At 46.2% G+C, this 14,934-nt stretch overlaps 6 protein-coding genes across 6 annotated transcripts; 3 read left to right on the forward strand and 3 right to left on the reverse strand.

Annotated features, from left to right (window-relative positions):
- The first annotated feature begins 277 nt into the window (after positions 1 to 277).
- Positions 278 to 2,824, forward strand: EURHEDRAFT_414526 (cytochrome P450). The gene is made up of 4 exons (XM_040782456.1): positions 278 to 1,009; positions 1,072 to 1,269; positions 1,327 to 2,385; positions 2,451 to 2,824. Exons 1-4 carry the CDS (start codon positions 764 to 766, stop codon positions 2,520 to 2,522), a joined length of 1,575 nt encoding a protein of 524 aa, XP_040636995.1. The 5' UTR covers positions 278 to 763; the 3' UTR covers positions 2,523 to 2,824.
- On the reverse strand, positions 2,818 to 3,977 carry EURHEDRAFT_414527 (mitochondrial 37S ribosomal protein mS41). Its single transcript, XM_040782457.1, has one exon. It carries the CDS (start codon positions 3,763 to 3,765, stop codon positions 3,022 to 3,024), a length of 744 nt encoding a protein of 247 aa, XP_040636996.1. The 5' UTR covers positions 3,766 to 3,977; the 3' UTR covers positions 2,818 to 3,021.
- Positions 3,978 to 4,086: 109 nt separating this feature from the next.
- Positions 4,087 to 5,730, forward strand: kin28 (TFIIH complex serine/threonine-protein kinase subunit KIN28). Its single transcript, XM_040782458.1, has 2 exons — positions 4,087 to 4,481; positions 4,572 to 5,730. The coding sequence occupies exons 1-2, from the start codon at positions 4,295 to 4,297 to the stop codon at positions 5,585 to 5,587; spliced, it is 1,203 nt and encodes a 400-aa protein (XP_040636997.1). The 5' UTR covers positions 4,087 to 4,294; the 3' UTR covers positions 5,588 to 5,730.
- Positions 5,731 to 8,206: 2,476 nt separating this feature from the next.
- Positions 8,207 to 11,140, forward strand: EURHEDRAFT_460471 (putative kinesin family protein (KipA); the record flags this gene model as incomplete). Its single annotated transcript, XM_040784651.1, has 2 exons — positions 8,207 to 8,978; positions 9,075 to 11,140. 2 exons carry the CDS (start codon positions 8,207 to 8,209, stop codon positions 11,138 to 11,140), a joined length of 2,838 nt encoding a protein of 945 aa, XP_040636998.1.
- A 686-nt stretch (positions 11,141 to 11,826) lies between these two features.
- On the reverse strand, positions 11,827 to 13,226 carry EURHEDRAFT_379376 (diacylglycerol acyltransferase type 2A; the record flags this gene model as incomplete). Its single annotated transcript, XM_040779164.1, has 2 exons — positions 11,827 to 12,853; positions 12,913 to 13,226. 2 exons carry the CDS (start codon positions 13,224 to 13,226, stop codon positions 11,827 to 11,829), a joined length of 1,341 nt encoding a protein of 446 aa, XP_040636999.1.
- A 532-nt stretch (positions 13,227 to 13,758) lies between these two features.
- On the reverse strand, positions 13,759 to 14,849 carry pxr1 (telomerase inhibitor/ribosome biogenesis protein PXR1; the record flags this gene model as incomplete). Its single annotated transcript, XM_040786519.1, has 3 exons — positions 13,759 to 13,779; positions 13,837 to 14,734; positions 14,827 to 14,849. 3 exons carry the CDS (start codon positions 14,847 to 14,849, stop codon positions 13,759 to 13,761), a joined length of 942 nt encoding a protein of 313 aa, XP_040637000.1.
- Between the last annotated feature and the right edge of the window lie 85 nt (positions 14,850 to 14,934).

Here is a 14,934-nt window from a genome sequence, read left to right on the forward strand (position 1 = left end):
ATCATCATGGTAGTCGAGTGCTGATAGATCATGCCATAGGTAGGAGGTGTTCTAGTCAGGAGAAAGCTGATAGTGATAGGAGTAATGGATATTGCTTTATCAAGTGATGCCAAGTTTCGAAGTTCACAGCCTCCGCGGGCAATAGTCAAGTAGGGTTCAGAAATCCATCAAGCAAAGTGGTGTGATGTCGGAACTTGGAATCCTGCGCCCTGTTTCCTACCTGGGACATAGGGGCAATCCTTGTAAAATAACGGGGTTCTTGGGTCAACCGTCTCATTAACTAACTAATTCTTTTTATCTCTCAAGATATTCCGCATTTGTAGTCATCAGAGTTGAGGTGGCCATTATTCGCTGCGCCATCCAGGGGCGGTGCGTAACGTGCTCCTGTAATACACTGTATTTACATTCTACTCTGCAAGGTCAATCGGTGGAACTTGGTGAATCCTCAGCCCCTTCTGGTTAGTATAGCCCCATACAAGGGTATCGGCGTCTGTACATACAGTATACAATACAATTCGTATTACCCTATACATTACTTCGTACACCGGTCGAGACCTGCTCCAGATAACACTTTTTCCCCTTTCCACCACAATAATAATAAATAATAATATCTTCTGCTTGTCAGGTTCGTGGGCCAGTTGTACAATACCCCATTTCATTGTCGCCAATTCTTGTGAGGCCTTGGTGAGTGCCTCCACCAAGAGACACTCTTCTCTCCCTTTTCTTTTTCTCCTTTTAACACACCTATCCTTTTCCCGCAGCCATGGGACTTCTTGCAGTCATTCTGGAGAAGCTCTCCGAACTTCACTCGACCCAGTCGTTATGGGTTCTCACCTCTGTAGGGCTGTTGGCCCTGTTCAGTGTGTCGGTCGTCGTCAATGTCTTGCGGCAGATTTTATTCAAGAATCCCCATGAACCTCCCTTAGTCTTCCATTGGTTCCCCTTCGTTGGTAGCACCATCAGCTATGGCATGGATCCATACAAGTTCTTCTTTGAAAGTCGCGCAAAGGTACGTGTTCATTTCCCTGGTCGAGCGTGCTTTCGTGTTTCTCATTTGCGTGCGCATTGTAGTACGGCGATATCTTCACCTTCGTTCTCCTGGGCAAAAAGACCACCGTCTTCTTGGGCACGAAAGGTAATGAATTTATCCTCAACGGCAAACTTCGAGACGTTTGCGCCGAGGAGGTCTACTCGCCGCTCACGACACCCGTTTTTGGTCGCAATGTTGTGTATGATTGCCCCAACTCTAAACTCATGGAGCAGAAGAAGGTATGTGAAATGACAGAGCTGGCGCAGGCGAAGCAACCTTGTTAATAAAACGTGCAGTTCGTCAAGTTCGGTCTTACTTCCGAAGCTCTTCGGTCCTACATCGGTCTGATTACCGCCGAAGTCGAGAGTTTTGTCGAGAAATCTCCCGTCTTCCAGAAGCCCAAGGGTACCTTCGATGTGTGCAAGTCGATCGCCGAAATTACAATCTATACCGCGTCGCGTGCTCTACAAGGAAAGGAAGTCCGAGACAGATTCGACTCCACATTTGCAGAGATGTACCATGATCTTGACATGGGCTTCGCTCCCATCAACTTCATGCTCCCTTGGGCTCCTCTCCCTCATAACCGGAAGCGTGATGCCGCTCAGCAGAAGTTGACCGAAACGTATATGGAAATCATCAATGACCGACGCAAGGCCGGTGGCAAGAAAGACTCTGAAGACATGGTTTGGAACCTCATGTCGTGCACTTACAAGAATGGCACCCCTGTTCCCGATGAGGAGATCGCACACATGATGATTGCTCTGTTGATGGCTGGCCAGCACTCCTCTTCTTCTACTGCATCCTGGATTCTCTTACGTCTTGCGGCTCGCCCAGACATCGCCGAGGAGCTTTACCAAGAGCAACTCCGTGTTCTCGGTTCTGATCTCCCTGACCTCACGTTTGAGAGTCTGCAGAAGCTAGATCTGCACTCTAAAGTCATCAAGGAAACCCTCCGTATCCATGCACCTATTCATTCGATCATTCGAGCCGTCAAGAACCCCATGTCGGTGGACGGTACTCCGTATGTGATTCCTACGTCTCACAATGTGCTTTCTTCGCCAGGTGTCTCTGCGAGAGACGAACAGTTCTTCCCCAAACCTCTCGTATGGAACCCTCACCGCTGGGATGAAGTTGCTCAGCCCACCACGGAAGATGAGGAGAAGATCGACTACGGATACGGTTTGGTCAGCAAAGGCACAAATAGCCCCTACCTCCCATTCGGTGCTGGGCGCCACAGGTGTATTGGTGAGCAATTTGCTTATGTCCAACTTGGTACAATTCTTGCTGCCCTGGTGAGAATCTTCAAATTCCGCAACATTCCAGGAGTTGAGGACATCCCGGAGACGGACTACTCGGTAAGTTACCGTATTTTGCGCTTTTTTTTTCTTATGTGATTCTATGACCTAACAATTGGATTTAGTCTCTGTTCTCGAAGCCCCTTGGCCAATCCTTTGTGCAGTACGAAAAGCGTGAGTCTGCTACCAAGGCATGATTAAAGTTACGTGCTATTTACGGCATTTCCTACTTAAACCTTTTAATTATGGGCAGAACGGCGATATGACCAGTAGCCCTTGTTCTTTTATGAGTGCTGTCATCCTGCATTTTGACGAATGATTGCTGGCTGTAGATTATTTGTTTCATTTTCTTTTTTTCTTTATTGGTGGTCACCGAACCGCTTTCTTTCTCTGGCCATACTGCAGTATGTATATCGGTTTAATTATGTTCATGACATAGAGAATAATCAAGAATTCAGTACATAAACTTACTATAATTATATGTTCTATATCTGCTCTGATATCGCTAGGATGTAGGCTTAAGCAGGAATTTGATAATCAATTGGCTTATAACAATTCATACTCAAAGAACAAAAGGAAGACTAAGGAGCTATTATACAAGCAGACGGCAAGCTGCCTTGTCCTTAATGGTACCATGCAACTCCCTCTACACTGCTTTCACTTTTCGATTCCCAACATACTTCTGAATCAAAGACTTTATGCCGGTCCCTTTCTTCTCTCTTCAATGCGCTTTTTAGCCCTGACTTCGGCTTGTCTCCTTTCACCACCATCCACCTTGTGTCCCTGCTTGTCCTCCCACATGCCTTCCTGGGCCTTGATCAACGCAGCGCTGCCGTTTGTACCCTTCATTATTTGTACGAAGGGACCTTTTATCATCGATCCGTTATGGATTTTCATGTGCTCGAACTTTTTCAGCGGCTTCGACGAATCGGGCTTGTAGTCGGTAGCGTCGGGGTTTAGGTTCACAATGACTTTTCTCATGCCGGGCGTAGAAGTAGCAGACGAAGATAATGATGACGACTCGGTGACTTGTGTCGAACTCGTAGTAAATTCGTAGGGGACCTCAACTACTCTCAACTGTGCAACACCATCGACCACATTCTCGAGGTCACCTCCGACTCCATACTGGCCATTCCTAAACTTCTCGCGCTTCCGGAGCAGATACCGTCGCTGGCGTGCAGGTTCAATACCTAGGTCTCGAAGTTCGGCGGAGGAAAATGTGAATAATTTGTCCCAAGATGGCAATTTGCTAGCATGTTTTGACATGCCGCGGCCGATCAGACTGAGAAAGGTTTCGACATTAGGGACGAACGGAGTGGGCGAGGGGACACGTGGGACTTCATTTTTCTGGTGAAGGCATCGGACGCATTGTCTCGTCACGCGGAACGGTTTCATCAATCTTGCGGAGAAAAGGCCGAGTCGTGAGCCGCGCATCGCCATGGTGGGCTACTTTCGCTATTCGTGACTTTTCACCAGTGAACCGAATGATTGTACCGTGTCGGCCCAGAAGGCAAAGAGATGTAAACAAGGAGATTAAGTTGAAAGTAACAAGTGAGACACCGGGCCAATTTGACCAAAAGTCTCGGTGATGTCAACTTTTCTGGCGACTGAAGCAGGGTCAATTGAGAAATTTGGAGGCCCGTACTTGCCTCCGGGATCAACTAATCTCCGGGGGCTTTCGCGGACCACCAATGACCTCCCGACAGATACAAATACGGATTCAACTATGCAGAAACTTGCTAATTTAAATAAGAAAGAAAAAAAAAAAAAAAAAAAAAAAACAATGGTCAAGGGCGAATCGACATTTCAGGCATTATCGAACTGCTCTATCCCCTAATGCGGTGAAGTTTGAAAAGAAATGCGTCTTCCGCCAATCATTGCCATACGTTATCTTTGACATTTCCTAGCGTCCAGTGTTGGTTTAGATTATCCATTCCCTTTCATTTTGCTTTCCTTAGGGATTACAAGGATGGCGGTATCTCCTTTGGTTTCCCACTCGCTCTCTGCAGCAAGTTCTTCTCCGACCAAGTTAAGGGCTGCGATTGTCCAGAGCTCAGTGAAGCCCGAGAACACATCTTCACATCAGCCCTTGCAAAACACGGATCGTGAGCTTACAGAGCAACTAAATGACGAAGTAAGACAGAAGTATGTTAAAGGTATGTATATTTAGGGATTGAACTTCCCTTTATGTTTCTCATTCTGATCTCGCCAGATATGACAATACAGGGCTGATGCGAAGGTTACAGACAAGAGGCTTGGTGAGGGTACTTACGCCGTTGTATTCCTCGGCCGTCTCCAAACAGATCCATCGTCATTTGTCGCTATAAAGAAGATCAAGGTCAATGCCGAATACAAAGATGGGCTATCCATGGATGCCATCCGCGAAGTCAAATATCTGCAGGAACTCTCTCATCCCAACATCATTGCGCTGCACGATGTCTTCTCTTCCAAGGACCAGAACCTTAATTTGGTCCTAGAATTTCTGCCACTTGGCGATCTTGAGATGTTGATTAAAGATGGTAATGTCCATTATGGTGCCGCCGATATCAAGGCGTGGATGGGAATGCTCGCTCGAGGCGTCTGGTTTTGCCATGAAAACTTTATATTGCATCGAGATATCAAGCCAAATAACCTTCTGATTGCGTCTGATGGCGAAGTCAAACTCGCAGATTTTGGTCTGGCCAGGTCCTTTGCCGACCCTTATATGAACATGACGCACCAAGTTATCACACGTTGGTATCGACCTCCCGAATTGTTTTACGGTGCCCGGCAATACTCTGGTGTCGTTGATGTTTGGTCTATGGGAATGGTTTTCGCGGAACTTCTTCTCCGAGTCCCCTTTGTCGCCGGAAACACTGATCTCGATCAAATCAGCAAGATATGTGAAGCCTTTGGTACGCCTACTGAAGAGAACTGGCCGGGTGTCACGAAATTACCAAACTATATTCCTCCCGACAGGAATCACTTTGTCCCGACTCAGGGACGAGACTTCTTCCTTCGTCAATTTCCGAATGCCGGCCCAGTCGGTGCCGATTTGCTCATGTCCATGTGTACGCTGGATCCCAGGAAACGGAAAACCGCACGCGAAGTCTTACAGCATAACTGGTGGACCACTGAACCGCGGCCGACAGACAAACATAATCTTCCCCAGAAATCCGGAGGCACTAAGAAAATGGGCGATGATCTTACAAGGCGTGGCGGGGAGATTGATGAAAATGCATTCAAGAATGCTGCTCGCAAATTGGACTTTTCTGCAATGTAACGGCGCTAGGAGGGGACATCATGCTTCCAAGAGTTTGGATAGATAGTCGTAATCCAATCATAATAGAAGATTCTTGGGACTTGTACAGAGCAGACCGAGACTAAAAACAGTTGTAAGATATGGTTTGAGAGTTTGCAAGGCATGCAATAAGCTTCCACTGTACCCTGTATGCATGAAGTGCACATAAAGTGGACATGCATGGTGATCTGAGTTTCATCCTTTGCAATGGATCATGCTACTGCGGAGTAGTGCTTACAGCACAAGCGCTCGGCTCTCTAACAGGAACTATATAAATATGGAATATTAGACTCTCTTTCCGTTCTGTAATACTCTGTACCGACTCTACCAATGGACTAATATGTACTGTTAAGCCCACTCCTAATGAAGCATGTCACCAACTTCCCGCAAGCATCGTGATTGACCTTCCATAACCAGTTATATGGACGAACTGGTCGATCTAGACACGGAATTAACACACCTCAGATATAAATGACTAAACCGACTCTGGTTGTTCCCTTGCACGATGTCTCATTTCCTGACTACTCCTTACATACAAGCATCAACTCCACAACGGAAAATCAATGATTGATATGCATACTGGACAATCTGCGGCCGATTTGTCTTTTGGCACTAACCGGGGGAAGACTGAGCCCTGGTTATCAGACGAACTACAAATTCCCCAATGGTCTTCTGTGCTCCGTACTATATATGGGTATATTTAGCATACCGGTCGGAGTAGTGTAGGTAAAATCAGGGGTTTGTTCCATTCCTTCCCTGTTATTTTCTATCTTGTGTATAATCAATCTCCGTATAGACCCTCCAGAACAAATTGCCGTTCCCCTGGTGTTCATTATTATTAACCAACGGGTAACAAATGTGGAGACCCATTCTGCTCTTGAAAAACTTCGGGTCTTCCGGGACTTTTTACCCCTGAAACCACAGACAGGCAGGCAGTCAAGACACACTTCCCGATGTCAGGGGTACGTACATTTATTTAAGTGCCGAGTACGGACGCTGCACGGACGCTGTATGTGATAGGATGAGAATGACCCGGTCATGAATATCGCACTTTGCTCGAATTAAAGAAGGCCAAGGTTGACACAACACGGGCAGAAACCAGAAGGTGGTCTGAGTTGGGGATCTTCATATACCAGAGGAACCCCGAACTCATGCCGGCACACTACTATGTACTGTACTTACTCGAACCAGAATTCCGTACTCTCTCTAGTTATAGGGGACACAGAACACAGAATGCTAATAATAATATCAAGAAAAGTAATGTATAAATTTATATTTAAAATGGAGTTAGGGGAGGAGAAACAAAGAAAACAAAGAGATGAATGGCTCTGTCTTCTAAAGCTAAAAAGAAAAATGCAATCACAATCACCATCACAATTGATCATCCTCCAGCAGTCAATGGACCATGATAGAAATCATAATCATGATATTTGCAGAATGTATCTGTCTATCCGTCCCCCTTCCTGCGTCCATTCAGGAAATAAAGATGGGATTCCACAGTGTATCCTGTACTCTGTAAATGCTTGAAGTAGATGGTCTAACTTTGTGGTAGAACCCAGTTGGCTAGTCTGGGACAATTTAGCATTGGGGTGGTATGATTCTCTTCCTCCTTTCCTCCTTTCCTTTCTTCTTTCCTTTATTCGTGCTTTTTCCAGATCTGTTTCCTTGAACTTCTCTTTCCTCTTCCCCTACCTTATCAACGCCTCGCGTCGCTGGAAGGTGACCACTGACTCAGGCGTCCTGATCTCCTTTCCACCTAGCTCCCGTTCGCCCATAAAGGAAGAAAAAAAAAAAAAAAAAAAAAAAAAAAAAAAACTTCTTATTGTCTGGATCCTAATTCACTTGCACGCGTTATCAAAGTTATCACTTTCCGTTGCCGAGTGTCTGTTCGCTTTTTTTTCTTAAACACCCTTCCCCGCAAAAAAAGGAATCGGAATTGTTGCGCGCACTCGAGCGCCGACGGGAACAACGATATCCACAACAATAGCAATAACGAATTCCAATTTCAATTCCTCATATAAATATACTCGTTCGCCGTTTGGTTGAGGTATAGCGAATACCCACGGCACGGTGGCGCGCAACGATTACCCCTCCGGTTTTCACATTCCAGGCTGGAAGTATCTGGTTAAATAATACAGTTACATTCTCAAAGGTGAGTTTATTCTTATTTATAACCCGGGATACTCGTTTTTGCGCCTTTTTTACTTCAATGTTGTCATTGTTGCTATTGTTCGAAACCCGGACGGATAGGGGCAGAATCCAATCCGGCAGCTACTATATTCTTGTATAGTCACCTGTTTCTGTGCCCTTTTCCCTGTTGTTGAATACTTGCATCTCGTAGCACGGCTACATTTTATTCACCAGTTTCGCACGGTTAAAACCATATTTCTGCCCAATGGCTCGTGTTTTTGTGTCGCAGCAACAGCCGACATCTTGTCAAACTCTCTAACACACCGTTATTCTGCAGCTAGCTCTTTCTTGGCTACGCACATGGCCAATCGCATCCACATTAAAACGTGAATTTTGGATATTTTCTTTGTTCGTGGTGGAGGTTAAAGTTGGTAAAAAGACCGAGTTGAAAGACTTATCGACCAGATCACCATGGCCTCCACCATGCCTCAGCCATCACGGCCCACCCCGACTTCGCCGGCCGCGCCTGTACCACCACTGCCAGTCCCAAAATCAAGAAAGAGTCTTCCCGTTCCCTCTGACACGCCCAGAGCTCCATCTCCGTCTCAATCGCCATCAAAACTTCGCACCCCCTCAAGTCCGCGACCGACCCTTAGCAAGTCCCCATTATCCAACTCCACTACCAACATCAGTGCACCACGCTCAGCATCAAGTAGTCGACCGCCAAGCAGTCCAGACAAATCCCTGCGCAGAACTATCAGTATCGCAGCCTTTCCTCAGCCACCCAAGACAGGAAGCCGCCCTGGGACCGCTTCCTCAAATATGCCTGGTGTCAGTTCATCCGGGAGCATAAAAGTTAGAAAAGGCTCAAGGTTAAGTTCCGGTACAACTAGCAGCTATCGGAGTTCAAAGACACCTTCTTTGTTGAATGGTAACGGAGATGGGAAATCGATTCTCAGTGCGGATGCTCGAGACCCAGATGCTTCTCCTTCACAAAGCCGAAGCTCCTCAGCTCAGGAATCATACTCGACGAGCGCAACCACGTACGAGGAGGCTGATGACACTGCAGCAGGTGCTGCTAAGACCGGTGCGAAGTCCAAGGAATCCAAAGGCAATGTCATTGTCAGTGTTCGAGTTCGCCCTGACGCTAGCGGAAATGATGCATCGAGATCGGAGTGGCAGCTGGAGGGGCGAAAAGGCCTTATCTCGCATAGAGGGAAGGAAGCTGGCGACTATTATTATGGTATGGTATCGATCTCCCCGGTGAAATGGAGGACAGGGATATTAAAAAAGAAAAAAAAAAGAAAAGAGAAATCCAGCTAACCTTTCGCGTATATAGATAATGTCTTTACTGCTCATGAGCATAACGCCAAGGTTTACGATGCGGCTGCAAAACGCCTTGTAAGACGGGTTATGGAAGGCTACCATGGTACAGTTTTTGCTTATGGTATGACTGGAACCGGTAAAACCTTCTCTATGCAAGGAACCGCTACCTCTCCGGGTGTCATCCCGTTGGCAATTACGGATATATTCTCCTTCATCAGAGAAACGCCACATCGAGAATTTCTGCTACGTGTCAGCTACCTGGAAATCTATAACGAAAAGATCCATGACCTACTTTCAGCCCCTGCTGCCGGTGCTCAGCAAGAGGATATCAAACTACGCGAGGATAGCAAACGTGGGGTATACGCAACACCATTAAAGGAGGAGATTGTTCAGAGTCCGACGCAACTCCTACGTGTCATCGCAAGAGGTGACCATTCCAGGAGAACCGGCAGCACCCAATTCAATGCACGCAGTTCTCGTAGTCACGCGGTTGTTCAGATTGTCGTTGAAAGCAGAGAACGAGCGCCCGCCGGTACGCCTCAGGACAAGCGGTCGGGTATAATCCCAGGTGGAGTAAGAGTGTCGACTCTCAGCTTGATTGATCTGGCCGGCTCGGAGCGTGCTGCGGATGACAAAGAGCGCCGCACGGAAGGTGCCCATATCAACAAAAGCTTGCTCACTCTGGGTACTATCATCTCAAGGCTATCAGAAAACAAGGATAAGAACGGCAATCCTATCGATAAAGAAGGTAGACACCTACCATATCGGGATAGCAAATTGACGAGGCTGCTGCAACCTGCCTTGTCGGGCAATTCGCTGGTTAGCATTCTTTGTACTGTTGCATTGATCGCCTCAGGAAGCTCTGCTGCTGCCAATTCACATTCGGGGGAAACTCTCAATACTCTCAAGTTCGCCGCTCGCGCCAAAAACAGCATTGTCAGCCATGCGAAAAAGGCAGAGGAAGCGCTCGGTAGTGGTGGTAGTGATTCAGGTAGCCGGGTCCTTTTAGAACGTTACCGGATGGAAATCCAAGCCCTTCGTTCTCAGCTGGATAGCCATACCAAAGCGCAGGCCGAAAAGGAGATGAAATTGGAAGATGAGCAGTTCGAAAAAGAAGCGCAGACACGCCACGAGGAACAGATGCTGGAGATACAACTAGCACGGACAGCACTGAAGGAAAGAATCGAGCATCTCAACCGTTTGATTTTGTGTTCAAAATCCACCGGGGTAAACACCCAGGGTAATTTCTCCGCCTTGGGGCGGTTTTCGAGGATGTCTATCAATGATTCCGGGTCTCGATCACTGCGTTCTTCTGTCAGCCAATCCACCTTGGGCGCGTGGGGATATTCTATCAGGCCCACTTCTTTTATGTCTATCAATAGCAATGATTTCTCCCCCAATATGGCGCTCTCCAATGGATCCATCGGAAATGAGGATGATGACGATACAATGGGCGAGTTTGCAGACGGGAAGGCGAGCCTTCAGAGACATGTTGTTACGCTGCAGGCTGATCTTGGAGACAAGAATCGCTATATCGCCACACTTGAGAGACGTCTGCTGCAAGCTAGGCGTTCAAGCCATTCTCGGATGTCAGCAGGTATGAAGGCTGGCAATACTGGAACCGAAAACACCGATACCGATACAGCGGCCATTATCCGAGAGAAGGATATGGAAATCAACGAACTTCGTTCACAGCTCGATGACAAGGACCGGATGCTTGCTGCCCTTCGTTCGGCAACTCGACATCGAGATGTGGCTCGTGTAGCTACCGATCCGGTCCAAACTCCAAATAGCGACACGAATAGTGGTTCAAAATCACCTGAAATGCTGAATAGTCCGCGTTTGTCGCTCGTGGAAAGTGAAAAGGAGAAGAAAAGGAAGAGTGTGGACGAGGTATCAAAGATGCTGGATGAGATGATTCAAGATCGGGTGGAAAGCGGCCATATCATTAAGGGCTCGCGTGGGAGTGTCCGTGTGGCTGCTGACAGTCGACGAACTTCTACGCAGATGACGGGAGTTCCCATTCTGAACGCTACCTTGGATCCAGTTGATTCTGCAAAGAATGGTGTAACTGAGTAAGCAATACTTGGGTTGGGTTGTCTCTGTACAGTTCACTGTTGTATACTCATCTGGCTATGATATAAGGAAGGCCTTGGCTGCAAGGGATGAAATGCGTTTGTTGTTCATTGGTTATTGTTACAAGTATTTTTTTTCTTTTCTTTTTTCTTTCTTGCTTGTGCCCTTTTTTTTCTCCTTTTCAGATACCCATGTTGCTTTGCTTTTGCTTCTCTCTTCTCGCTATTCGAATGATTTCGACTTGTTACAGTGTTCAATAATATTTTGTTCTTATGGATGCAGACATGGTGCTTGTATGACAGATTTAAGGCTTGGCTTTTTGCTCGATCTATACTCGACCATTGATTTTGCTGCTGGTCTGAAACGAAGTTTGGTGTGAGGGTATTTACCCCATACCATTCTGGTGCTTATGCTCTAGTTTTCTTTTTTCTTTTTTTCTTCTGGTATATATACCCCTTGCGGCTAATTAATGTGGTTCCATGGTGACTTTGCATGTCTTATTTGTTATAATGATAATAATGCTTATACTGTTTATTTGTATACTGTGTATGACTATATTGGGTGTTGAGTAACTCATAGACTAGACTCACACTATGCACTGGTGGTGTACATAAACTGCCTTTGGCAAAACATGAAAAGAAAACAAAGTAGCGAAGGGGTTGGAGAACTGGTTCAGGCCTGTCATCCCTTCACGAAATGATTTCCAATTCTGAAATCCGGTCCTTTGCAAAAGTGTCTTTCCATTGATCCCACAACCGGTGGAGTTCGGAAACATATCGAGCGTGAAGTTCATTGACATAATTATCGTCGATTTCTTCCCGGTCATGTTGTTGGATAACCTGGATCGGACGACCGACGACAATGTTCAATGGCCGACGGTACGGCATCAACCCTACATCATAGTTGAAAACACCGCGGGCATGAAAAAGCGGGATAGTGAAGCCCATGGTATGCTTTATGAGCATTTGGAATTTATGTATGAGAGGATGATGATCAGAGCGTACTTGCTCATAAAGATCATTCTCACCAAATGCAAGAACGGGTACCAAATCAGCACCGGTGCGGATTGCTAGTTTGATAAAACCCTTGCGCCGTTTCAAGACCAGCCGTATAGAATGCGGCAGAGCGTCGAGAGACTCCCGAGCACCACCAATTACGATGGTAATGGCGCGTCCCATGCCTTCACCATCAGCTCCCCCGTTAGTAAGTAAGTTCTCACAAGATTCGCGGGAGACGCTTGCAAGCCCCATGGCGAGAGCATATTCTCTGTAAAATGGAATTCGGAAATTGGAGTCAAGGGTCAGCAAAGTGTTGGTAATACCCGGGAAAAGTTTGGAAAATCCGAGTGCCTCCGTTGCAAATGCTGCGAACGCACCATGAGAAATGATCCCATGTGGATGATAGCCAAAGATATACTTGCGCGTTGGAAGAAGCGGTTCTGAGCGATGCAGCTGGGCGGGAAAGTAGGATACATAGATCGACCAGGCTCGAAGAGAACGCAAGAACTCGCTCCGGCGGCTTAACGTACCCGATGTTGCTGTCGCAGAGAAAAGCGATATATAAACAAGGTAAGGAATCAATATCGGCCAGAATAATGGTATTGCGCACGTGAAAAAGAAGAAAGTCAGGAATATGGCAATGGTGAGAGTATGGCATAGTACCACAAAGGTCTGCAGGCGTCGTTCGAGTCCAATATTCAAGGGTGCCCAATGAATGCTGGATCAGTCGTCAGCTCGCCTGAAGCTTTTCATTCCAAATGAGCCGGTTTCTCTCACCCTCCCTTTTTCCCGCTGTTTCCTAGCTTGTTTGGGCGAGTATTGCCAGAGGCCCCGCATAGCTCTAATGCGTTGTGATTTTGCTTTGGACTTTCGCCTGCCCAGTTTCTGTGTTCGAATGATTCCGATTCAGTATCATCCGCAGAATGAGACTTGCGATGAGGTTCACGAAATTGAGACCGACTATTTCGAGCTGCCAGGTTTGGTTTATTTGACTTGAGGGGAATTCCTTGGCCCATGGCCGTCGCATCTTGTCGCGCTGACTCTCTCAGAACCCGCTGCACGGGCTCTTTGACGATGTTGGATGTGGACATTTGGGATCATCAGACAAGCTAGGACTTCTTTTATATGGAGTCAGAAACTCGAGAGTCAACAACAAAATACTTCATTCAGTATAATCGGATGTCATAATTATTATTGAATAGATCGTAATATAATAAAGGAACGATGGATAGTCGATTGCACTGACTCGGCATGTGGAGAAGCAATGATGACATGGCTCTTGGCTGGGTGTACGGCTATTATCTTCTTCCCAAAAAAATAGAATAAATAAACCCTCTCTCTTTTGTTTCAGTACATTGATTGGATTCAGATATACTATCTATCTTATATATATTATTCTTTGGTAGAGCGTAGAGATTTCAGAAGCAGGGTTGACCCAGAAATATTATGCACTCCTTTTCTGAGTCCTAATGCTGAATGCCCATCACAAATTTACAATCCGACAGAGGGAAGAAAGGAAGACAAGAAGACATAAGAATTCTGCAGCCAGAAAACCTGTTCAAAAAGAGCTGCAGAGAAAGAAAACTCTCACATTCTCAGAGAGCCCTCTGTATCACGCGTTTTCTAGGATTTAACCATAAAAATCTGGATCCCAGTTAGCCAATTAAATCCCTCTAAATGTATATGCAGGTTTTTAGTTACCTCATTAAGGGATTTGTCATCCAAAAGTGCCCTCTTTTTCTGTGCGATATGTCTCGCCCTGGTAACATTCCTGCCCAATGGAACGCGCTCTTTCCTTGACGCTGAAGTCGGTACAACCACTGATGATGTCTCCGCAGCAACATTCGCTTCCGTCATGACAGCGTCCTCGGTTGTTGTTCTTGAATCAAGATCTTCGCTATCCTCGCTGTGCTTCCTCTTCTTAGCTCTCTTATCCCGTTTTCTTTGCGACTTGTCGTTCTCGTCCCCTTGGGAGTTCTCTTTCCTCTTCTTCTTTTTCTTATCTTTTTTCTCTTTCTTCTCATTCTTCTCCTTTCTCTTCTCCTTTTTCTCCTGATCTTTATTCTTCAAATCCCTGCTCGGAAATGTGACATTTTGCGAGAGACTGGTGTCTAAACCATCAATAGCGACATCATTGCTTGTTCTGTTGCCTTTCTCATCCGTGGATTTGTTTTCAGGTGACTTGGTGGTAGCAGCGTCGGTTTTCTCTTGGACTAATAGACCGCCACGAACGAACCTAACGGCTTGCCATTTCGTTGCTGCATATCGGGCCAGTTTAATGTCGTCACGTTTCCGTTGCTCTTTCTCCAGTTCGACGTCTGACTTTCCATTTAATCGGCCCAGTAGTCCTTTGAATGCATCGAGGCCAGTTGGCTCATCCAAAATCTTAGGTCGCGCGCCTAACCCGAGAGTGTCATCTTTCACGGTGACTCTAATGTGAGATGCGCTAGCAGGGGTGAGCATATCAGCATGCGCAGCATTCCGAGCGCCTAAAAGACTCCCTGGAGTCCATCCTTGGGAACTGAGAATTTTATGCCCGAAACCACTCGTTGACCGGGTCCAATTTACGTTGTTCGGGTCATGCGATATCTTTGTTCGCCTAGATGTCAAAATTAATTAAAAATCAGAGATATGCTGATTTAACTTTTTAATTGATATGTTTTTTGGAGAGAAGTTGAGAAAATCACATACTTGCGAGGCGCTGCCAAACCCATTTATGGCAATCAAATTCTGTGTACACTCTTTCTTTCTTTTTTTCTTTCTTTCTTTTGTTTAGAGCACAGGAAAATAATATTAAGA

This window comes from Aspergillus ruber (assembly GCF_000600275.1).
Source record: "Aspergillus ruber CBS 135680 unplaced genomic scaffold scaffold00022, whole genome shotgun sequence".
Classification (NCBI taxonomy): Eukaryota; Fungi; Ascomycota; class Eurotiomycetes; order Eurotiales; family Aspergillaceae; genus Aspergillus; species Aspergillus ruber.